Here is a 25,750-nt window from a genome sequence, read left to right as displayed (position 1 = left end):
ACTTGATGATATGCAGACATGAAGCCCTGAATGAATTAACTAACTTTTCTGTTTTCAGAAGGAGGTGTGCCTGTCTAAACACAGCTCAAAGAGGACAAATCTGTCGAGCTGAATTGGTCGCAGTTCCTTGTAGACCTAACCTGACCTGAGTTAAGTTGTTGGGGATAGCAAGCTTTGGAGTTCTTTTATTTTAATATTTTGAAATAGAATGTGTTCTCATGACTTTGGTGCAGTCACTGTGAATGCAAACATCAGTGAACTTGAAAATGAAAATCAAACTTGCAGGAACACTTTTTAATGAGATTATACCATTAAGTGAATTAAAGTTTTGGGATACTGATCTGGTCAGTTAAATAGCAGAGGGCGTTGTTAATCAGTTTTAGATGCTTTGGTATTGGTGAAATGAATAAAAGGTACACTAGAGGGCCAACAATGAGATGACCCCCAAAACAAGGAAGGTTTTGCAGGTGGAGACCATTGAAATGTTTTCCCTCCTCACCTTTATTGACTGTTTTTCACTAGTTTTGCATTTGGCTAGGGTCTGTGTCACTACTGGTAGCATTAGTTGATACCTGGACCCTACAGAGGTTGCACAAGCAGTCTCCTTCACATCAATGGCACAACTATACGTGGTATGTCCAGAAGGTTTGCTGTGTCTCCAGTACAGTCTCGGGAGCATGGAGGAGATTCCAGGAGATGGGTAGCTCCTCTAGGAGAGCTGGATAGGGCTGTAGATGGTCCTTAAAGGTGGGGTCTGAGATGTTTTCCTGCAGCATTTTTTACTGTTTGCCTAAAATCCCCTTCACACCCCGATTACAACTAATTAATTAAATACTCTAACACAAAAATTAAAAAAGTAGTGACCTGTGGAAAGGACAGGACTGAAAAAACACCATCACCATCATCAACACCATTTTTAGCGCCCACTCGAAATGATTGAACGGTGATATGTCTATCAAACTCAACTGTCATTTGCCCCTCCCCCCTTCCCCCCTCTGTGCGTACCCCTCTTCGAGCACGAATCGTGCGTTCTCAGAGGCTGGTACAGGAAGCAGAGCCAGAGCTTGGCTATATTAGCTATATTAGGATGGAAAGTTCACCGGTAAACTGTTTAGTCACTAACATACATCAGAAGGAAATGTATTGTTAGTCTTATAGGTATGAGCTGGGGCTGTTCTGTAAGAGTGGGGGGAGTTGGAGGAGACTGAATGAGGTATGCATGGATTTGCGAGCCGGAGCCTCAGCTGGGGTCGGAGCTGGGGCTGAGGCCGTAGCCGTAGCCCGAGCCGGGGACAGAGTATCAGCCGGGGTTGGGGCCGTAGCCGGCGTCGGAGCCCTACTTGGGGCCGTACGTGGACGGAGCAGAGCCTCAGCTGGTGAATTGTTGCTGTGCAGCGCTCGTGAACCCTCGGGAACAAGCATTGTGCGTGCCAGTTCTCTGGAGGCGTAGCTTCGAGGGGATGTCTGAAGAAAGGGGTTTGGACTTTTGAACTGAGTATTTTCAAAATGTGGCTTGCTCGAACCGTTTTTCTAAGATCAGGGACCCCACCTTTAACCAACCAGCAGGACTGGTATCGGCTTTTTTGTGCAAGGATGAACAGGATGAACACTGCCAGAGCCCCACAAAATGACATCCAGCTGGCCAGTGTCTGTGACCAAACAATCAGAAAAGGACCTTGTGAGGGTGGCCTGAGGGTCTGACATCCTCTAGTGGGACCTGTGTTCACTGCCCAGTACCGTGGAGCTCCATTGGCATTTTCCACAGAACACCAGAATTGGCAGATCCACCGGTGCCCTGTGCTTTTCATAAATGAGAGCAGGTTCATCGTGAGCACATCTGACAGACATGACAAGGGTCTGGAGAAGCCGTGGAGAATGTTATGCTGTCTGTAACATGGTTCAGCATGACCGCTTTAGCAGTATGTCAGTGATGGTCAGGGAAGGCATATTCACAGACAGATGCACAAACCTCTGTAGACTACACAAAGGCACCCTGAATGCCATCAGGTACCCATCAGGTGTATTTCAACTACAGGAACTTAAAGTGTGGGGGTGGGGTGGATTTACAGGACCGTCCTCTCACTCACTACATGTGATTGTTGTGCAACCAGTCTAGCTGTAGAATGCAAGTAGTGCCTGCACATCTGTGTCAATCAACATAATACTAGGGCTGGGCATCATGGCCAATTTCCATAATCGACTTGATTTTGATTCATAAGGTTCTGAATCGATTAATCACGATTCAATTCAATTCGATCCAGTATCGATTTGATTCAGTATTAATTGATTGATTCAGATTAATTTAGTGATACCAAAGTACAATTTTGAGTTGTAACCTGATTATTTGACTACTGCAGACATGCAACACATCAATACTGGTGTCAACATTGATATTAGAAAGGAGATAAATATGACATTTCAGCAGTAAGTAGCTGAATGTGCTCTTAAATAATGAACGGGACAGGAACATTGCCATGTTTCCACAGTGGCTCAGAACGGACTTCTTCGTCATCTTTATTCTGTTTTATGGCTGGAGGCTTCTACTCACTGGGGGGAGGGTTTGCATTCTGTGATTGTTGGTCAGAGCGGGGCTGTGGGGGTGGTGGTCATGCGCTCCGTGATTGTCGGTCGGGGGGGGGGTAGTGTAACGGATGGACATTGTCGCTTTACTATTCCTCTCACTCCATACTCAGCCATAGGTGATAGTATGGATCCAAGTTAATATTCCAAGAACGACCGGCTTCTGCTACTCGCCTCTGAGAACCTCCGGGCGCCCAGTTCCTTCACACTGTGGGTTCAAGTTTGATGCTGGGAGGACCTCCAGCGGAGGGGTTTCCCCCACCCTTCCTGTGCCAGAGCCGTCGCAAGCGAGACCAAGACCAAGTCTTCCCCAGGGGTTCGCAAGACGGAGCTGCCCGCGCTTCTGCGTACTCCCGGTCCTGCTCTGAAAAATCGATCTCACCCACTATTAATCGATTACGCAAAATTAAATCGATCTAAGGTCGATCAAGTCGTTTTTTTTACCCAGCCCTACATAATACATTATTCTTTTGGTTGTAAAGTCAGTCAATACTCCTGAAATCTACTATTTACTACTCGACTTTAAAAATGCTGCATGTTTCCTTTCCTGTTCTGTGTCTACTCAATCAGCATTGAGTAAACCTTTAAGCTTCGCCCAGGGGTTTTCAGAGCTGTTTGGAGTACCTACCAATGAAGCAGGGACTTGATTAGACCCCATAAAGGTTCCTGTAACTTGATCTGCAAGTGCGATTCCTGCAGGATGTACACACCAATGGCCTCAGCCCCGTAAAACTACCCTGAAGTTCCTGTGGTGGAAACGTGCCTAATGTTCGACCCCATGCTGGTGCAGTGGGTGCTGAGTTCCTCCTGGGGCATGACAATGCCCAGCCGCTTGTGGCGAGAGTATGCCGGCAGGTCCTGAAGGATGAAGGAATTCATACCACTGACTGGCCCCCATACTAACTCTAACTCTGACACTAACCCTGACCTAAGTCTAATAGAAAACCTCTCTGACACTATGTTTTGGTCCATTTGACACTGCCATGTTGCACGTCAGACTGTCCAGGAGCTCAGTGACACCCGGGTCCAGACCTGGGAGGAGATACCCCAGGACATCATCTGTTTTCTCAGGAACATATCCTATTGCGGTGTTAAGCATGCATACAAGCACTTGGAGGCCATACAAAGTACTTGGGACCATTTTGAGTTGCTGCCATGACACGTCCCCAAAATGGACTAGCTTGCTGCATTATTTTTACACTTTGATTTTTTTTTTTTAGTTTTCTTGTTGAACTCAACCCTCTGTAGGATGATCATTTTCATTCCGTCAAATGTTGTGACATCCTTTTATTCTTAACACATTACCCTGTCCATGTCAGTCCAGCAGAATTTTTTTTTTCTCATTGAGATCTGATTTTTTTTTTATCAAAGTGTTCCTTGGATTTTTTTGAGCAGTGGATGACCCTAGTATTGCAAGAAATATCTTAGTTCTATAAATACTCAAAACTGGCCTAAAATGTTCCTTGAATTCAGTGGACATTTATTGCATTCATAAATGTCACAAAAGCAGTAAATTGAGGATGTTTAGTCTGATGTTATGCGTGAAATGTTAGGATTGGTAAGGCAGCTGCACACAGTTGAAGGCCCTCCCTCCAATATACTCTGCACAGTGTGCCAAAGTGCATCTAGCAGCTAAATTTGATAGCTGTTGAAGTGTTACAGCTGTTGTTTAGTGATGCTACAGTAGGACAGTAGGCTATATGACAAATTCATAACCTGTATTATATTAACACCAGTATACTAGATCATCCGGTCAGATACCCTGTAGAGTTCTTATATCATATGCCTCCACTTGCACCAGCCCTTTTTTTTTTACATAACAAGTCTTTTTTTTTTTTTTTTTTTTTAAATATCAACATTTAATTGCATTTATTTAACTTCAGATGTTTCCTTTAGACATGTGAATGTAAAGTCATGCTATCGTGCTTTTTATTAGCAAATAAAGCTCATCCATGTGCCTTCTGACACACTCAAAGCATCCTGAGTATTTTGTAATTAAACTTAATGAACCGCACTGATTTTCAGCTGAAGCATCCAATACTTGTGACCTGTTGCTGCTGTCAGCTAGCTAGGGCATGCCTGAAGGAGATCAATGCTCCCTACTATTTTAATAACCTTAATTCATTGCAGGCCTAACAAATAGAATAATCAGGGGACATTGATCCATGCACAGCAAGTAATGCTGGGGGCTGTAAGGGACTCTTAGAAGGGTGTGGAGGGAAAAGGCTGGAAAATACCCTGGAGTCTCGTGCAGTTATTAATGAGAGGGGGATGGCAACCAATTATATGCAGATACCCAAGCAGGATGACATACACACTTAGGTGCCATTAGGCCTGGCTGTCTTTCATGCAAGTATGGTATAACATTGATGCAGGGTTTGATTTCAGTTTAGTTTTTGATACAGTATTCCATTTTAATAAAATTACATTATTGATTATAGAACAAATCCTTTGTTTTATTTTCAGCTAGAGCTGCAACGAGTACTTGAGTAATTCAAGTACAAACAATCCTCAGATCTTATTTTTTTGCCTCGAGTATTTGTTTAAATACTAATTTTGCCAAGCAGCTCTGGCTTTGGCTGCTGTTCACTGCTGGGTCTTGACCAAGTCTATACTGACACTTGCATGGGTGGGTAAGTGTTGTTTAATGCAGGGGTCCCCAACCCCCAGTCCCCGGACCGGTCATTTGGTACTGGGCTGCAAAGAAAAAAAATGTGGTTAATATTAAAGCAATTTTTTCCATTAGTCTTGCGAATATTTTATTTTGAAAAGTGACCGTTTCCGCCCTCGCCTCACAACCGCTCTTGCGCCATTTCATGAATCAGTAGAAACACAAGCTAAAGAAATGAGCCAAAAACAAAATTCACTGGAGAACTTTTTCAGGAAGAAATGAGGAAATGCTGAGGCTGCAGAAGGGTCACAGACTGTCTGCAAACAGGAGCTGCATTTAGAAGGAAATATCAGGATTCCTGCCTCAGTTACAGGTTCATTGCAACAGGTGACACACAAGCTCCTCCAAACTGCTGCAGCACATCAATCCATGTTTGAGACAACTTCAAACCTCTGTACATTCTGGATTCAAGTCAAAGCAGAATATGCAGACATCACCACAAAAGCACAGAAAGTCCTTCTTCCATTTTCAACCTCATATCTTTGTGTGGCTGGGTTTTCTGCGATGACAGTTACCAAGACAATAATCCAGAGTAGTCTGGATCTACAGAACACAATTGGACTGTGTGTCTCCATCAGCCCCAGATGGGACCGTCTAGTTGCAGGGAAACAAGTCCAGGGTTCCGACTGACTCTGCATTAGGTTGAGTTGATATTCTACTGTAGAATCATTGTAATTGCCTGATATACAGTGTAAGTGTTTCAGATCACATGCTCTGAACTGACAAAGGTTTTTGTTTTTGGAACACCCGCACCTCTACCTGGTCCGCGGAAAATTTTCATGCATGAAACCGGTCCGTAGTACAAAAAAGGTTGGGGTCCACTGGTTTAATGTACATACTGATATGAAGTAGGCACTGCAGAGCCCAGAGTTCTGCAGTAGTTTGCCTCAAAGGATGTTTTAATGATAGTATTTGGTAAAAGTGAGGGTTGCTTTTTTTTTTTTTTTAGCATTTCTGTTCTGACAACGCACAACACAAGACATTTTCCCTCCTCTTTTCTCTATTCTCTCTGATCTCTCAATATAACTCTGTTGATATACAGTTTTTTTTCTGCCACCAGAGTGCGTGTGCAACTGCGATGACGTACACCATGACGTCAACTCTAAAGTGGTCTATAGAGAGTTGATATCTGTCACCACTGACTACTGATCAGGACAACTCACTTTTGACTTAGCTTTAATCATGTTATGCTTCCATTTATGCATATGATGTTTAAAAGAAAATTTTGCAAGAGGCATCATCTTATCTTTGTCCACAGTCTCCTCAGAGTCACTGAAATGTCTCTACAGCTTTAGCATGACCAGACAGGAATTAGTTTTCAGCTTCTTAAATAGTTTTTCACTTATTCTTGAAGAACAAGGTGAAATGTGTCAACGTGCCAGCCCTTTTGGTGTAGGGGAGATGAGAGATGCAGTTCACAGAGCTGTGTCACAGTAAAGTCTATACTATCTAAACTTCTATACTATCTTTATCACAATTTCAACTTTTTTGACTTGTAAAGTTAGCCTAACTTTTAAATTGATAAATATCCTTTATTTTAATGACAACTGAAACAGGATCATCAAATTACTTGCTTCTTCCCATCAACTGTCATTCATATTTTCCAAAGTATCCCATGGGCCAGACTCCTCTGTAGCCATAGTGTTGTCACATGGAGCCCAAAAACAGTTTTCCTAAATGAATTTCAATTCAATTCAATTCAGTTCAATTCAACACACTTTATTTGTCCCAGAGGGGCAGATTAAAAAGAGCATGAAAGTGACTTTAAACGACAACACTAGTCACAATATTAACACTGGACACTGAGTGGAACCCTGTCAAGTTTAACATCAGTTCCAAGTTACAAATCTTAGATCATCTCTTAAAACAGAGGTGTCAAACTCATTTTATTTCAGGGGCCACATTCAGCTAAATTTGATCTGAAATGGACTGAACCAGTAAAATAATAACATAATAATATATAAATAATGTCAACTCCAAACTTTTCTCTGTTTTAGAGTGGGAAAAAAAGTAAATTTACATTATGAAAAGGTTTACATCTACAAACTATCCTTTCAAAAGATGTGAATAACATGAACAAACTGAAAAAATAAGTGTGATTTTAACAATGTTATGCTTCAGTTTGTCATTTCACATGTACATTATAACTTACAGATCACAGTGGATCTACAAACACACAAAACATTTAGTAATAGGTGGAATGTTATTAAAATTGTACTTACTTCTCCTAAGACATTTCAGGTTGTTCATATTTGTTCAGGTTATTCACATTTTTGCAAAATTATACTTTGTTTTAGTGTAAATATATGAAAATAGTTACATTCACAAAGAGAAAAAAATGTCATTATTTATATGTTATTATGATAGTATTTTACTGAATCCTGCCCACTTGAGATTGAATTAGTCTGATTGTGGAACCTGAACTAAAAGGATTGTTAATATCTTAAGTGTAATTTTTTGCATTTCACAAATTCATCCCAAAGGCTGGACTGGACCCTTTGGTGGGCTGGATTTGGCCCCGGGCCACATGTTTGACACCTGTGTTTTAAAAGATTTAAAGCACATGTGGGACACTCACAATCCAAATACACTGTATGCACAATTATTAGGCAAGTTGTGTTTTTGAGGATTAATTTTAATATTGAACAACTACTGTGCTCTCGGGCAATTCAAGATCTTAATAAGCCTCCAGCCTGAATATTTAAGAAAGTACAAGTGAGATTTTGACTTTCTTAGGAGAATATCTATGTGCACGCAATTATTGACCAATTATTGACCAATATAGCCACGCTTCTTTTCAATAGCAGCCAGAAGCTTTTCATTTGTGGAGTTGTCTGTCAGATTCTGTGCAGCAGGAACCACAGCCTCCCAGACACTGTTCAGACAGGTTTGTTGTCTGTCTATCTATCTGTCTATGTAAATATATATATATAACTTGTAGATCAACTTTTAGGCTGATTTTAATTTTCAGCTTTCAGACCCATTGAAATGGGTCTGAAAGTCAGAATGTTTTTACCAGAGGTTGACTTATAGTCGCTTTTTTCTTTCGGTGGAAAAGTGAACTGCATCAACAATCAGATGTGTGGTATCTTGTGACACCTTATCGTTTTTATAAATAGTTGTATATAGTTTTCCTAAAAATGCAGAGGCATTGCCTGCATTTTCATGTCAATAGCTGTATATAACTTTATTTGTTAAATTTGTAATTATTACCTCACCCCCTGAAGGGGAGGCAAGGGGTATTGTTTTTGATTTGGTTTGTTTGTTTGTTTAACACTCTAGCAGCAAAGCTATTGGTTGAATTCATACCAAATTGACTTTATAGATTGCCAGTGACCCAGAATAGATGTGATTACATTTTGGGTAAAGTAGGTCATAGTTAAAGTTTTTTATGAATTTTTTAAAATCTTTTTTTTCTTCTCCCATTTACTTGTTTTGGGCAAAATTTCAAATGTCTAAAAACATCAATTTTGTTTCAATTTACTTTAAATTTACAAACTTGGTGCATATATAGAGGCAATTGATTTGCTGACATCAGCACACGCATAGACACGATGACATCAGCTGGATCGATGCCAAAATAAACTACAATACGTGCAGGGGGCGGAGTTTGTTGTGCCTGGAACCACCTGTTTTTTTTTAAGTTTTCAATTTATACATTAATTCTAAATTTAAAAAAAAAAGTAAGTTCAAAATGTTTTCGGTGAAAAACGGTAAAGACTTTTACCGACTTGGATTTCATGTTTTTTGTGCAAGTTTAGGTTCAGCGTGTTAATACAACATGTCAAATGACAAAAATAACTGTAAAGTCACACAGGTGAAGTTGTGTGGGAATAAACTGAAAAAAGTCAGAGTTTTTAATGAGAAATATAAAGACAACCCGACTCCTAAGGGTTAACCAAACTAATTATTGGGGCTCTCTCTAATTTTGATGATGTGAAGCATTCTTCCCTTTGGCCCAGACCGAGGTCACCTCGTGTGGTCGGACCACAGACCATCTGTTGGGTCGGTCCACCATGGTCTGGGAGATGTTTGTCGTAGACAAATAATTCAGATCAAACTGAAAGTGTCAGCCAAATCAGCTAGATGTGAATGTGCTATTTTGACCTTTGTACATGTAAAAGGGAGAACGGTCTACCAGTTCCTCATATCTGTCTACCTGTTCTTACAGTTTACATTGCTACCTCAGCCAAAGGTGTCTTTAAACGGAGACAGGGAGACAGGTCCACAAAGCACCGTGCATATGTAAACCTTTAGGCCACGGACAAACTGAGCTGTCTCCATGCCAACTGAGCAAAGTCATTCCCTGATAGACACTGTGATATTTAGGTCAAAGCTTTGCACAAAGACAGAGTAAATGGAGATTTAATTGAGTTTCTTCTCTAAGCTTATATCACAGCTGAACACCCACCCACATCACCCCCTCCAATCTTGTCTCATTAATGTTGTCAGGGGGAAGTGGGCTCCTCCATATCAGCCTGTATCCCCACGGCCCAAAGGAATTAATTACTAGAAGTTGTATCCCATCAGCTTTAACAGTATGCTGTCTACTAGTCCAAAGATGGTTCGTAAATGAATCTTTTGCGAGTGAAATAAAATGTGGAATCAACAGGTGGACAAGTGAAAAGGAATATAATTTGGGCCACATCTTTGCAGTCACACTAAAATTCCATGCTGTCCCACCACAGTGAGCTGGAACACAAACACACCGTCCCTCGATCATCTGTGTTGTCATGCAAATAAATATTAAAAGTATTATAAATTGCCTGCATCGCATGCTCGATGGAAATGAATAATTTAACTAGGGCTGGATATATTAAGATGTTAATTATCCTGTGGTTCCAGGCATGTTAATTTTAAGCATGATGACACCTTCCGCATGCGATATATAATTGTGGGTGTAGACCCTTGTTCAGATAAAGTGATAGCTTACCTTTCTCTGTGGTGAATCAACAGTTTCATTGACATTTTGCCCACGTTAACATCTTTTCTCTCTCTGGACTTTACATTAATACATCTCTGAGGTGCTGTCATTTGAGCTGTTGTATTTTAAAGGGCAGACCTGCCCGTGTTATTCCCGGTTGAACCTGTGTTTTTGTAATGCATCTGAAATATAAATGTCTTTTCCTGTCATACTAGTGTTGATATTTCAAAGAGCTGATGGAGAACAGGCACAAATGCACGCATTGCATATTTAAGTTTTAATCTAGCAGAGGATTGTAAGGTCTCATGTGAGGACGCTGGCTTTATGTTAATCAAAATGTTCTCCTTTTCCAAATCTCTTAACTTCAAAAAACATGCTATAAATTACGCTTTTTAGTCTGATGAACACCACCCCCTTTTAAATAAAAAAAAAAATGTCCTCAGTGTCTGATGAAAACTAACTTTGGAAAAATATGGAATATTTAGTTTGTTGAGTTTTGAACACATTGCTGAGTGTTGCCAAACAATTAAAATTTTTAATCAGATTAATCACAGGGTTGCTGGGGATTAATTTCAATTAATCATGATTAAATATCATTCATTTTTAATTATATGTAAAGTATTTAAAGTATATGTGTGTGTGTGTATATGCAGTACATGTATATACACTACTGGTCAAAAGTTTTAGAACACCCCCATTTTTCCAGTTTTGTATTGAAATTCAAGCAGTTCCAGTCTAATGAACAGCTTGAAATGGCACAAACTGAAACAAAACTGAAAAATAATGTACGTTTCAGAATTATACAAAAAGGCGAACAAGAAATGGGTTAACAACTTAAAGCAGTTCTGCAGCAACGGAGGTTGATCAAGCCTGGAAAGTTGGGGCTACCAGTTCCTCCAGTTGTCCCAATATTTGTGAATTCCTTCCAACCCCCTGTGTCTGCATAAACGTAGTGCTGGAACACACTTTGGTACCATACCGTTGGAGCATTATTTGAACAGTATTGGACTGCAGAAAGTAGTGTGTTAGTGTAAAAATGGAAAAGAGGAAAAAGCAATTAACCATAGAAGAGAGACAGAGCATCATAACATTTAAAAATGTAGGTGTGTCCTACAGAGAAATGTCCAAGAAAGTCCAGGTGTCAGTCAGTCCAGTTTCCTCCACCATCCAAAGGCACTCAGAAACTGGACTAGAAAATGCAGACAGGAAGAGGTCTGGAAGAAGCAAAGACACAACAGAATCAGAAGACAAGTTTATGACAGTCAGCAGCTGGAGTGAGAGGAGACTGACAGGACAACAGCTGAAAGCACAGAGAAGAGAGAGGAGGATGAAGCAAGTCTGAGTTTACACTGGGAACAGAAGACTGAGCAGTTTTCAGGTTTAATGGGTGGAGTTGCAGCAAGAAAGCCATTGCTGAGACTTCAGAATAAGAAAAAGAGGCTTGGCTGGGCCATGAAACACCACCAGTGGACTACTGAAGACTAGAAGAAGGGGTTATGGACTGATCAAACCTGCAACTGAAGTCTTCTCTTCACAGTGGAAACACAGACTTGCTTACTATGACCACTACTGAGCTGTGCTTGAAGCTGTTGTCCTGTTAGAATAAATCAATACTTCACTGAGCCGCTGTTGTCATTACTCGTATATGCGGCTCTCTGAAAAACTGAATTTATATGTGTGCTTTAAACATTCATAGTAGAAAAGCACTCGCAGTTATGTTTTCTTTCAGCAGCGAACCCAACTGCATCAAGTCTTTTTTTTACTGCTTGGATGGATAAAATGCAGAAGATTTTACCATGGGAAACATTATAGTGCAAACATTTTTCAGTATCGTATACACTGTGAAGCATGTCAGCATTAGGGCCGTGTCCTGTGTTCCACTCCACTCTAGTCTTCATTGAATTTTCAGTCTCAGCTGTGTGCTGAGGTGCACTGCAAATTCTGCAGTTCTTTGAAGGATGAGCGAAGTGGAAATCTTTGACACTGTGGCCTGGAAAGCCTTACTGAGCTTTAGATGTGGGGACTTGGGAGGCCATTGCTGGCTTTCAGCCCGATTGTAAATGCCTCTTGAGATATCATCATAGAGAACAATTCAACACTTGGCAACACACACAACTCTATCCCCCTGACATATGAATGTTTAGGGGAAAAGATGGATCTTGCAAGGTTTATATAGTACAGAAGGGCAGTTGATTTTCTTTGGAGGCACTTGTATGTCCTGGTGTGCCAAAAGCTGCTTTGTCCTAAAAGTTTTAACAATCTAATGTCCGAATTCAAATGACGTATAGCATTATATAGAGATGACAAGTTAGTGAACATCTTCCTCATACTGTATTAGATGTGCATCCAGAGGGGACTGCATAGTTCCAGAGAAAAAGTGCATTTGCTCAGGCCTCATTTGCAGTTACAGCTGCTCATGAGTGGAACTCTATTCCAGTGGCAATCAGAGAACTGACATTTTATAATGACTTCAAAATGCATTTAAAAAAAGTGGTACATCAATACTTGGAGCTGCCAATATTAGAATTGTTTTGTTCTGTCTGTTGTATTTTTTTTTTTTAAATGTCCAAGTAAAATCTCTGATGTATAAGTAATTGTAATTTTTTCGTATTTTAGCACTTGTTTTGTATTGTCAGTGTTAATATATTTTAATAATAAATGTATTAGGGATGTAACAATTATCAGTATAACGATAAACTGCGGTAAAATTGCAGATGGTTAGTATTACTGTTTAAATTCTAATTATCATGATAACTGTGCTTGCTTACCGCACTTTTAGGGGAAAAACCCTATGGAAAGCTATGCTTTTATGTCAAATATTTGAGTGTAGTTTTAAATTATTGCTATTTTGATTTTATATACCTATTATTTGGAACCAATATTCACTTTTAAAGTCTTTTAAAAGGTTCGTTAAACATCTTTGTGTTTTTTATGCAATAAATTATATACATTTTTCAAATCAGATTTTATATTTTTTGTGTTTTTTGTCCTTTTGTGTTTTTTATAGTAGGTTAAAGTGGAAAAAATAATAGACTGATGAGATAGAAAAAAAAAAGATACCAAACATGGGTACAGTAAACATCTCTTTATATAGTATATAAAGGCAAAATCAGAAGTACTGAAAAATGGCCAAAATAAGCTCAGACCACTAAGGGTTAATATTTGAATGTTTCTGCAACAGAAAGTACATTGTGCTTATTATTTTATTTTATTTATTTATTTTTAATACAACTCGGTTAAATTATTTCAGTGCGTGTATAAGTACTTTCTGAACATTTTGAACACAATTTCAGTAATACCGCAATAATAATGATAACCGTGTTAATTTTGACCACAATAATTGTGATATGAAATTTTCATATCGTTACATCCCTAAAATGTATATATTTTTTAAATTGCATGTTTATAACCTCTATCCCCTATCTTTTAGAGTGACAATTTAACATTTGTCTAGGGACTGCAGATGATAAATAGCCTTTGAGCTAACTCTGGTGCAGTTACAGCAACGTGAATCAATATACAATGCCTCTTTTAAATCAACCAACAAAGTGAAAAATAAATACAAATTTTGGATCACTAAGCAACAAGATAGCAGGCCAGGTACTGGTCCAAAACTGAGTTAATGGGACTTATTTATTCACTAGTGTGTTTGGAATCCACAGGTTCTAGAAGCAGTAGAGTTAATAAAATGTGGAGCTGGGCTAAGTTTACTGGTGTAACACACAGATTAGGAACCAATAGAATGGACCTCATTTAGTTTAGTATTGACATGGACGTGGACCAGAGACTTTTACACAGGACTGAACATGATGGTTTATTATGACTCACTGCCGTCCTGTGTCTGGACCCACTGAACTCCGGTCCGTCTGATCGGAGTCTGTGCAGAACGGTCTGTCACCGTGTTACAGTGAGGGGGGGCGGTCCGGAGGGGGGCGTTAATGGGCCGGTCTGATCAGGGACCGGTGGAGTGGAACCGGGCCACAGTAAGAACCAGACCAACCTTATTAGTGTGTGATCACAGCCGGACCAGGTTCTCCCATTGTGTCCCGGTGGTTCCGTTGATCCGAATCCAGCCCCCCCGTTTGCGGCTGTGAATGGACTCCTCTGCAGGCCGCCTGTAAGCCCATTGTATTTTAAAAAACAACTAATAACTCCAACAGTACTGGTCGTATCAATGAACTGTTTTCACCACTCTGATCCTTGACCCAAAATACCTAAGTTCTGCAAAAGGCAAAGGCTGGATCTGTCCAGTTTATCAGTTATAGTTTCAGTTATCTCGTTTAGATTAGTTCTATGTTTAAGTGTGTTTGGGGTTATGTTGAAATTGTATGTCATGAGCAAAGAAAAACTGAAGCCAAATTCCTTGTGTGTGTTCACATACTTGGCCAGTAAAGCTGATTCTGAATCTGATTCCGATTATAAAGCAGACACACACACACACACACACACACATACACATACACACACACACATACACAGTGGCCACTTGGCGTTTGTAATATGGATGTTGTAATTTTAAATTTGGAAATTATTTTAAAAGGGACAGTGACAGTTACTAAAAACTGCCGTAAATGTGATGGGGGTTAGGAAGCATCATTTAAAGCTGCGGGAGAGTTTCGTCACCAATTTTTCATCAGATCTGTCAAACCTCAGTCATATCCTCAGTATCATGAATCCATAAGTCTTTCTGTGATTACTCACCTGAATCTCTTCCCTCACGGTGAACAATTTCGAAGTGTACTTCACCGTAAACAAATCATTTGTTTACAAACAGAGCTGGTAGGTCACTCAGGCATTTACGGAGTTTTGTTGTCACGTGCATTGTGGGAAGTGGAGGTATGCGCAGCTGCCTGGCTGCAGCAGCTGCAGTGTCAGTGTAACCATGTGATATTATATAGCTGCAACAAACACGATGCAGAAACAGCTGAAGGGAAGTGGAGCTCCAGCCGTTTCCGCGTCGTGTTTGTTGCAGCTGCTGCTGCCAGGCGGCACTCCGCTTCCCTCTAGCTGTTTCCACATTTCAGCTGTTTCTGCGTTGTTTGTTTCATCCATATAATATCATGTGATTGCACTGCCACTGCAGCTGCCAGGCGGCTGTGCGAACCTTTGCTTCCCACAATGCACGTTGTGACAAAACTCTGAAGATGCCCGAGTGACCTACTGGCTCTGTTTATAAACAAATGATTTGTTTATGGTGGAGTACACTTTGAAATTGTTCACCGTGAGGGAAGAGATTTAGGTGAGTAATCACAGAAAGACTTAAAGATTCATGATACTGAGGATATGACTGAGGTTTGACAGATCTGATGAAAAATTGGTGACGAAAGTCTCCCACACCTTTAAGGAGATTAGTGTAAATACTGGACCTCACATAAATGGACTGAAATATAGGTTCGTTTGTCAACAACTGTCAAAATGGCAATAGGCCTACATGGAAAAAAAAAGTTTGGTTTATTGTGTTGTTAAGTTGGAATTATTTGAGACTTTTTAGTTCTTATTAGGGCTGTCAAAATTGAACAGCATTAGTTATTTTATTACATTGACTATAGGAAAGGAATAAACCAGTTAAAGCACTTGGAATTCTGTTCCTTAATTTCATTCTCTACTCTAACCTTACAGCTGACTTTCTGCTGAGCCTTACTAGAAGAGCTACTGAACTGTAAGCTCCAGATATTGTGTGCATATAGTGCTTTAATCAAGCAGAAAACCTGCAGATCTTTTCCCAGTGTCCAGATTGGAAAAGGGCGACAGGTGACAGGTCAGAGGAAAATGAAGGCAGCGCTGTGATGCTCCGTGTGCCTTGGTGTGTGCAGGCGGATCCATGTACATGTCGATTGTTGTCCTGCTGGGTCCCACTAGCACACTGACCTTTACTGGGTCAGCAGGAAGGCAGAGGGCCTTAATTACCTTCACAACAACTCTCTGAAAACGACTTGAGGCTGGGAAGTGTCATGACCCAATTTATACACACCTAACATGTCCATCAGCGCTGGAGATGGCTGGGACATGTCTACTGCATGCCACCTAGTTCACTTCCAAAAATAGCCCTTTGACGGACACCCCAGGGGAGGAGGAACGGGGGAGGCCAAACGTTACGTGGAGACTGACTATTGAGAAGGACCTCAAAACCAGAGGAGTGACCCTAGAGACGGCCCCCAGAGCAGCAGTGGACACAACCAACTGGACATCCCTTGCCATTGTGTCACACGTCAAACAGCATAAAGACGACTTAGATAGTAGTAGTACATGTTCGTCAGAGGAATGAAACATCTAACATCACCTCTGAAAGGTCACTAGGTGCTACTGCTCTCACCTACAAGGCAGGATTGTGCAATTACACACAATCTGATGGCTTTTGCTTTCATTGTTTGTGTTCCTGTCTGTCCTCTAGTGAACAATGATCAACTGGATGTACATTCTGTCCATAACATGATTTTTGTTCAGTTGTTTTTTGCTCAGTTCTATATTTTATTGCAGTGGTTCCCAACCTTTTTTGGCTCGCGACCCCATTTTAACAGCACAAATTTCTGGCAACCCCAGACATTTTTTGTTTTGCTAAAATTAATTTGTGATTGACCATGTAATAATTTGCTTTACTAATTTGTGAATAAATGTTAATTTTAGAGGACATTTAGTCTATATAATGTATATTAATATGGACGGAGGCAGTAAATCCAGGTGTAGATTACTGCACAAAGTGAGAATTTTATTTTCCTAGGTCAGGATATGTACAGTCAGTCCAGCTGTGATTTACAAGGCTGACAATTAATACTGAACAAACGAGAACTCAAATTATGAATTATGAAAGAGCTGCAGCATCTGAAACCGACCACAATGAACATTTGACAGATAAACAGAACCACAGTGGTGCAGTTTCACAATCACAGTTTGTCATGTCTTTTATGGATTGGGATTGTCTGTCAACACACCATATATTTTATTAGTGATTTATTTTTTTTAAATGGAAAAAGCGGATAACGACCGTTTCATCCAATTTTGCTATTTTCAATATAGTTAAGGTGTCTGACCCAGAAGTAGTCTTTACTAGGGAAAAAATAAACAAACGGAATCATGGCCGGACTGGAGGAATATTTTGCTATAATTAAGCAGCTGTTTGATAGGTACAGAAATGTATTGCATTTGCACAAACAAAGAAATTCGGCTGTTTTTCTGAATTAACGAGATAATTTTCGTGTTAATTCAGAAAAACAGAGCCGAATTTATTTTTTTGTGTGAATGCAACACGCTTCAAACAGCTGCTTAATTATAGCAAAATATTCCTCCAGTCTGGCCATGATTCCGTTTGTTTATTTTTTCCCTAGTAATGACTACTTCCGGGTCAGACAACTTAACTATATTGAAAATGACAAAATCGGATGAAACGGTCGTTATCCGTTTTTTTCCATTTTTCATTTGAGGACAAAATTGGGAAATGGAAAAACAAGCAGTTATCTGTTTTTCATTCTGGTTTTGAAATGAATGATTTTTGGTTTTAAATTGAAAAACGAATGAATGGATTCATACACGGATTCATCTTTTTTATTGTGTTGTTTGCTATGTTTTTATTCTGCTGTTTTGCACTTTTGCTTTGTCTGTCAAACCACTTTGCAAACTCAGTTTTTAAAGGTGCTATATAAATAAAGTTATTATTATTATTATTATTATTATTAATGTTGTGTTCTGTGTCTGGCAGATGAAGACGGTGAGTGTAGCGCTGGTGCTGTGTCTCAATGTTGGAGTGGACCCTCCTGATGTGGTCAAGACGTCCCCCTGTGCCAGATTAGAATGTTGGATAGGTGAGTGAACACACACACACACACACACACACACACACACACACACACACACACACACACACACACACCATGTAGAACACTCAGATTTCAGAAGAATCAGAAGAGCGCAGAGTGAGGAGGTGGATGCTTCTTAAATATGGCGTATATGTTGCAATCTGTTCATGTGCAAATAAACACATTTATTTTCAAGAGTGTGAAGGGAAATGGAAAATGTACAACTCCTGCTTCCAGATCAGCTCCCACCGTACACAAAGACGTTATATTCACACTTAAGGAAAACATACTGCTTTTCTTAATGATATTCTCTTTGTACTTGTAAGGCATAATTATAATCCTTACGGCAACAGAGAAACAGAAGTCGGATCATCTTCATTTTCAGTCACGTTATGTATTTCTTAATAACGTGAACACATGGAAGGGGTTTAGACCCATTTGGATATTCTGAGGCTTCGTAGTTACTATGCAAACGTCGTCATCTTCTATGACACTGATTCACCAGTAAAACCCATGGAGTTGGATCAATGACAGTGGATGGACACACTGGGTTTATGTTATATTTTACTGAAAAAATGACTTTATTCAGTTTTTTCTGTTTTATAAAATAACCTTTGAATTTACTCTTGAGCTTTTTTGAATATCTACATGATCAGTGAATTAAATATAGCAAAATAGATTATTTTTACTGGAAAACATGCAAAATTCAGTGGATAGTATTATAATAAATGCTGATCAGTCAATTAGGAAAGGCTAAATAGAGAGAAAAACTAATTTGGGAACTGACACAAAAGTCATACTGGGTCGTTATGGGTTAATACCATGACATGCACACATGTTCTGTCATGTTATGTATTTCTTAATAACGTGAACACATAGATGGGAGGAGGGGGTTTTCACCAAATTAGTAGTAGTAGTTTATTTCGAGCACATAGAATCATCAGATAGCAAAGAATCATACAACATGGTCAGAACAAATAAATAAATACAATTTTTTTGCGCTCAAAAAGGAGTGGGAAGGAGTATAACTTATTGACTCCACCCCCTTTTTTACAAACTAATAATCAAACTAGATCCGCTTCCTTTGCTTTGTTAACACACATTTTCCTCTGTATATTTTTTTACAATAACACAAAACATCCATAAAAACCATTCATATACACTTTTTTTTAGTCCCCTCACACACAATCAGATTTGCATAATCAACCGTTTTTAATATAAACTATAATATATATACACTTTAAATATTTACTCCAAATACAATGATCAATAAATATGATAGTATCTTCTTATCATGATAACCAAGAATGAGGATTAAAGTTTGAAGATGCACTGTATGTCCGATTTCTCCGTTTCTTCGTCCTGTAAGACATTTAACATCTTTTTTTTTAATTTGATATTTCTACTAGCAGCATTGTACCCGTGGTGCCATTGTATGATAGCATGATAAATACAACTTGTCTGCCACCACTATCCATTTGTAAACTACCATTTAATCATGCATTGTGCAGGTAATAATTTGAGCCAACATGTGAGGCATGAAGGGAAGAGCATGTATTTGTTTGGCCTGTCAAGCATAATTAAATTCATACAGCGGTAGTGAACTGCAGCCTTCACATTGTAGCATCATCTGCTAGCAGTAGAAATTTCATGAACGACAGCATAAACACTTCCGAAAATGGAGTATGGCAACGGGGATGAAGAATCCAAGGTAGAGAGAGGCTAAAATCACCCAGCATACCTCACAACATTTGAATACGGACATAAAATTGTGCCTAGTGGATAGTCAGGTAATGTTTCTATTAATTTGGCGAGTTTTGCAGTGATCAGGCCTGTGAAGGGTGAGGAAAATCCGTACAAATGCCTTCCTGTGCTGCAACATCGATGGGACACAGAACATGTATTATATAGTAGGATTCTCACTTCAGTCATCATTTTTAGGTTGTTTTTTTCCCCAGTATTCAAATGAATGAAGTGACTGATGTTTACTGTACTTTTCAGACTATAAGCCGCTACTTTTTTGTCACGATTTGAACCCTGCAGCTTATCCAACGATGCAGCTCCAGTATAGATTTTTACAAGCTAACGGCCTCCAGGGGGCGCTCTAGCAGGAAGCGCAAAAGCGAGACAGACAGGTGGAAGAGGTGATGAAGAGGAGAAGTTTTAAGCTGAACTTTGAACAATCATTTTGTGTGTCATGCTCAAACCCTCATCATGGAAAACACACAAAGAAATGCATATGATACAGCTTTTAAGTTCAAAGCAATCGATCTGGACATCCAAGAAGGAAATAGAGCTGCAGAATGGAAGTGACAATGAGAGACAACGGAAGAGAGACATAGAAGGAGTGTGACGGAGCCTTTCTGAGGCTGTTCAACTCTGACACTGAAGAAGGCGACTGCAGTGGTTTCAATGAGCAGAAGGAAGATGAAGATACAGATCAGTGACTTTTCTGGGTTTTTGAACCAGCCGTGTTACTGTCATTTTACTGCCGTGTTACAGGCACTGTTTGGAAAAAAGCAGTTAAGGTATGGAAAGAAATATTTAAATAATCTGTCTGTTTACCATCTTTCTGTGCAAATATCTCATGTTACAACATGGACACCTGCGGCTTATAGTCAGGTGCGGCTTATATATGTACAAATATTTTTTTTCTTTTAAAATTTGGTGGGTGCAACTTATACTTAAGTGCGGCTTATAGCCCGGAATGTACGGTATACATCCAGTCTGCTGCCAGGAGCGGTGCTTCAGCACATCACTGACTGACAGTACATTCCTATTTAAATGCCTCTATCATTTATGAGTGCTCCTCTATTCATTCACAGACAGATACAAGAGAGGTGGCGAACAATGAAATGCAGAAAAAAAGAGTAATTGCGTCAAACTCTTGCTTTTACATTGATGTCTTTTCTGACTCATCCTCAAAGTAGGCCATGTTAAGGTGTGTAATAGTGAAAACCTCTTTTATAAAGGTGTGGAAAAAAGGTTCACAGTTGAAATGGTTAATGGTGGTCTGCTGTCAACGTTCACTCGCCTCCGTCGTTAGGAATCTTCTTGTCCCAAGGGACCTTGATTCACGAGGCCTCCGTCAGCTACAGATGAAGCAGAACTGCACAATGGGAGGCAGAACAAAAACAATAGAACCATCTCTGTCGAATGGGAAAGCTTAGAACCTTTGTCTCAGTCCCCTGAGATTCCTCGACTCTGAGGAGAGAGAAAGGAAGGACATTAAAGTGGAAACGCACTTTCGAAAGTTTTTTGAAACGTGTCAGCCACTTAAGGATGGTGACATTCTACAGACCTGCCGCTTAGTTTTGAAAAGGGAATATGAAAGGGAGGAGGAGGTGATATCCTAAAATGCACTTAGGTGTTTAATCTTTTATCTTTGCCTTACTTTGTAATGATAGAGGTATTTCTGTCAGTGGCTGCAGTGAGTTTGGTGTGTGACTCAACACCAGATTTCACCATAACAGGAAATTGTAAAATGTTGTGGTAAGCTCATCTCACACGTGTAAACAGAAACGAAGGCCTAACCATTGCTGCATAGTCTGGATCGCCATCATCAGAATAAGGGTGAATATGTCTGTCTCACAATGATAGAATTAATGCCCATCATTACTTAAAAAGTCCGTCTCGCTACATCAAAGAATTACAACATCCAAACTTCACCTGCATCCCGAAAAGGACGACTCTCAAAAACATGCTGACATCAAAAATCCCACTTAAAAACAGAAGTTACCTCCATTATCAGGATTTCAATGTGGAGCAAAGTTCAAATGAAATCCATAATTTAGCTTTTCAGATGTTTTTTGAATAAGGATGGTCGATGACTGCATTGTAATGATGGAGGTGAGTTGGTCCACAGGGAACGTACTTACCCTCACTGTTTATGTCAAGACCTGGCCCTCATTGAATCCTTCTTGAGATCTTTCTCTAATATTCAGACCTTTTTGATCAAGAGGAAGCCAGATGGTCCACAGCCCATCAAATCAAGCTGAAGCTGGATGTATTTTAGCTCCAGGAGAGGTTTTAGTGTTGTTGTTTTAAATGAATATGATTGTGAATACATTATTGTGATTAAATGAAAGAATTTCATTTGGAATGAGGCATAAATCTTGTAGGTTTGTAGAATTTAAAAACAAGAAAGTGTTGATTTTATTCAATTACTTACATGAAAATAGCTCAGATATACTGGCTCCTAAATGGTCTGAGAGTGGTCCAACTGTGGGGTGGACTAGGTCTATACTTAAAATTAAAAAAAAAAAGGGCAGAGCAGGGGGTCCCTGGGCTGTGACTGTGTTGCTGGGGGTGCTGTAGGTTGTGTAGGGGGTTGATGGTGTCCTCTCCTTCTTGGGCTCTGTGTGCTCACCCCTACTCCCCCATAGCCAAAACTAATTAAAATTAATTCATATAAACTTAAACAGATAGTAACTGATACAAATACATTTTTACAAATATTAAATTATTTAACTCATTATATTGTGACTGCCTCCGCTGCTGCCGCCGCCACAATAATACTAGCAAATTAAACTACTAGTATTATTATTATTATTATGTATTTTTGTATTATTACAACAATTATTATTTTCCCCCTCACTCCCCCCTCTCTCTTTCTCACTTTCATTCACACTCCCCTCTTCCCCTTTCCCCTATCGCCCCTAACTAAGCTATACTGTTTAGTTGCTCTTTACATATATTATCTTTTTCATTGTAATATCAGAATCAGAATAGCTTTTTTTGTCATTTGACAGCACAGTACAATGTACAGTACACTGAACGAAATTAAGATTGATGTTAGGGGCATGTAGCCACCACAGACCCCCTTCTTCAAAATAATATGATGTTGTCGTTGTTGTTTGTCATTACTCTGTTGTTATTGTTGTTTTTGGTTGATTTTCCCTTTGTTTATCTGTTGTTGTTTTTCTGTCCACAATGTCTTGTTAACTATCACTAATAAAAAAAAAAAAAAAAGAAAATAGCGCGCATATATTTTCCCATCGCCACCGTGACATCATTATCATTCATGTAATTCTTCTTAAAACTTTTAGGGTCAATTTGAACAAATCTGAATTCTAACTTGACTGCAGTCTCTTTGTTTTGATAGTGTGTTTTAATGGGGTGCATTCATTGTAACAGCAGTAGATTATTTCCCTGCATAAATCATAAATTATTTCCTGCAAACTGGTCAATACATCCCTCTGTACCTTGTGAGCGCAATTTGATCTGCTTTTAATCTATATTCAGCTCTTCTTCAAGCCTTATTGATCGACTCTCATCAATATGTCAACCTGAGAGCCTATTTGTGTTTTTCCAAACCTTGAAATTATTTTACAAAACCATTTCATAAAAGATAAAAAGGTGGGTATTTTTCTCTAAACTTTGATATTTGGGGTTTTTTTGGGGGTCATTTTTCTAGTGGATTATTTGAAGAAATGATTATTGATGGTTTGTGAGCTTCTTATTGAATATCAATGGTTTGCGTGCGACACATGCGATTGTTCTGTGCTTATCATGTATTTTTCTTGGCAGATCCACTGTCGATGAGTCCACAGAAAGCTCTAGAGACTATCGGGGCCAACTTACAGAAGCAATACGAAAATTGGCAACCAAGGGTGAGTGGGTTCATGTGACCCAGCCTCCAGCTTTTTCTTCTAAGAATGATTTCACATTCTTTCAATCACAACACTACATATTACACACAGACTACATCCACACAAATATGCTTTCATCTTAAGAAATCTCTGGAAATTACTTCTGCAGCTCTACTAAAATAATTGTTTGCTATTTGTGTGTCTAACACAACTGGAATGCACATGATCAGAGGGAATAATAATGCCACTTCTCATGGTAATTGCTTAGATATACAAAATGCAGACTTAATATGCAGTAAAGATAGAAACATGTCAAAGTCAGAATCTGCGTTGAATATCAGTACTATATGTAACTCCTTTGAAAGATTTGTATTTTTTCTCTCTCTGATGTCCTTGTGCATATGAGAACTTGTTTGACGCATGTTGTAGAATGAATATATGCTGAAGTGTTTACTGTGTTTAACGTTAGAAGTGTGAATGGGTTTATTTTTGATGTTGAGGGTGTTTTTTATTTATTGTGCGCAACATGTCAGTGAAATGCCGACAAGGTCTTGGTAGTGAACCATAGTTCTTTAGAGAAGTTGCTTCGCATGCTCTTGTAAATATAGCTTTGTGTTAGGGCTAGGTAAAAAAAATCGATTTGATCAGTTTTGGATCGATTTCCTTTTAATTTTGCGTAATCGATTAATGGTGGATGAGATCGAATTTTCAGAGCAGGACCGCAAGTAAATGACCCGGAAACCGCCGACGCGGAAGCATGGCCAGCTCCGTCTCGTGAGCCCCTCGCAGAGATGGGGCGTCTTGGTCGTGCTCACGACGATTCTGGTTTGGGAGGAACGTGGAGGAAGGGTGGGGGAGGTCCTCCCGGCCTCAAGCTCGTACCCACAGTGCGGAGTAACTGGCCGGCGGAGGCGGGTCGCGAAAGCCAGTCGTTCTAGAACTATTAACTCGGATCGCCTGTGGCTGAGTGCGGAGTTAGAGGAATAGTAAAGTGGAAATCACGAAGCTTCGCCCACCCTCCCCCTCCAATGAGTTTCTTGTACCAAGGGCCCAACATGAGTCTGTTTCACGGGTGCCAAATTGGTGTCGATGCCCTAGGGTGAAAGTAATGTGCTGTAAGGCTGGAAGCAGCAGGTATAAAATAGAATAAAGATGAGACAGAAGTCCAATGTGAGCCAATGTAGAAACATGGACATGTTTGTGTCCTGTTCATTATTTCAGAGCAGATTCTTCTGTTTACTGCTGAAATGTCAGATTTATTTCCTTTCTAATATCAATATTGATTCTGTGTTGCATGGCTGCAGTAGTCAAATAATCAAGTTACAACTCAAAATTGTACTTTGGTGTCACTAAATGAATCTGAATCAATCAGTTAATACTGAATCGAATCGAATCGAATCACAATTAATCGATTCAGAACCTTATGAATCGAAATCAAATTGATTAAGGAAAGTAGGCATGATACCCAGCCCTACTTTGTGTGTACATTCCTGTGTGTACATGCGTATTCTTGGCAGCAGCAGTATTAGCTTTCCTTGGCCACTAACTGTGAGTGAACTATCTGTGATTGTCCCCTGGACCTCTGGGTTCGCTTCCATCCTTTTCCTCCCATCACCTCCAAGTATCAGAACCTCAGACAGTGCTGGAGGAAAAAGGATGAGGTCTGGACCACGTAGGATTAGGGCTGTGTATCGGCAAGAATCTGCCGATACAATGCAAATCACAATACTAGGATCACAGTATGATATATCATGATACTGTTAAAAGGGCAATTTTTTGTTTGTTTCTTTTTTTTTTAAATGATTATTTCCTTGAAGGATTGACTTACACCAGAAATATGCACAAATACTAAACACATTTTTTATTTTTTTTTTTATCAGAACAGGATCTAATGCAATATCACAAAATTTTCCTCTGTTAAAACTTAAATGATGTTTTACAGACATTACAGTTTAAGATCCTGTGCAAATGTTCATATTAGTTCATAACCAACATCATAACATTATTTTTGTGCGATCCCAACAAAGAAACTAACATTATTTAATAAAAGAGTTAAATAATAATAAAAAATATAAACCAAAAAGAAAAACAAAAAAGAAAAATGAACCTCCACAATATCTGCATTTGAATAAAGACCTAAAAATATCGATACTGTACTTTTTAATATCGATACAGTATTGTGAAATGAAATATC

General features: G+C 39.4%; 1 protein-coding gene across 4 annotated transcripts in view; it reads left to right on the top strand.

The window, feature by feature from the left end:
- rptor (regulatory associated protein of MTOR, complex 1) overlaps positions 1-25,750 on the top strand; it is a 435,324-nt gene that overhangs the window by 21,169 nt on the left and 388,405 nt on the right. For all 4 annotated transcript variants that reach the window (XM_030142949.1, XM_030142930.1, XM_030142940.1 and 1 more), the window contains exons 3-4: positions 17,869-17,971; positions 23,495-23,577. In XM_030142949.1, coding sequence (XP_029998809.1) covers positions 17,869-17,971; positions 23,495-23,577 — 186 coding nt within the window. The remainder of the gene's footprint in view (positions 1-17,868; positions 17,972-23,494; positions 23,578-25,750) is intronic.

This window comes from Sphaeramia orbicularis, chromosome 1 (genome assembly GCF_902148855.1).
Source record: "Sphaeramia orbicularis chromosome 1, fSphaOr1.1, whole genome shotgun sequence".
Taxonomy (NCBI): Eukaryota; Metazoa; Chordata; class Actinopteri; order Kurtiformes; family Apogonidae; genus Sphaeramia; species Sphaeramia orbicularis.
This window is presented reverse-complemented; position numbering and strand designations above follow the sequence as displayed.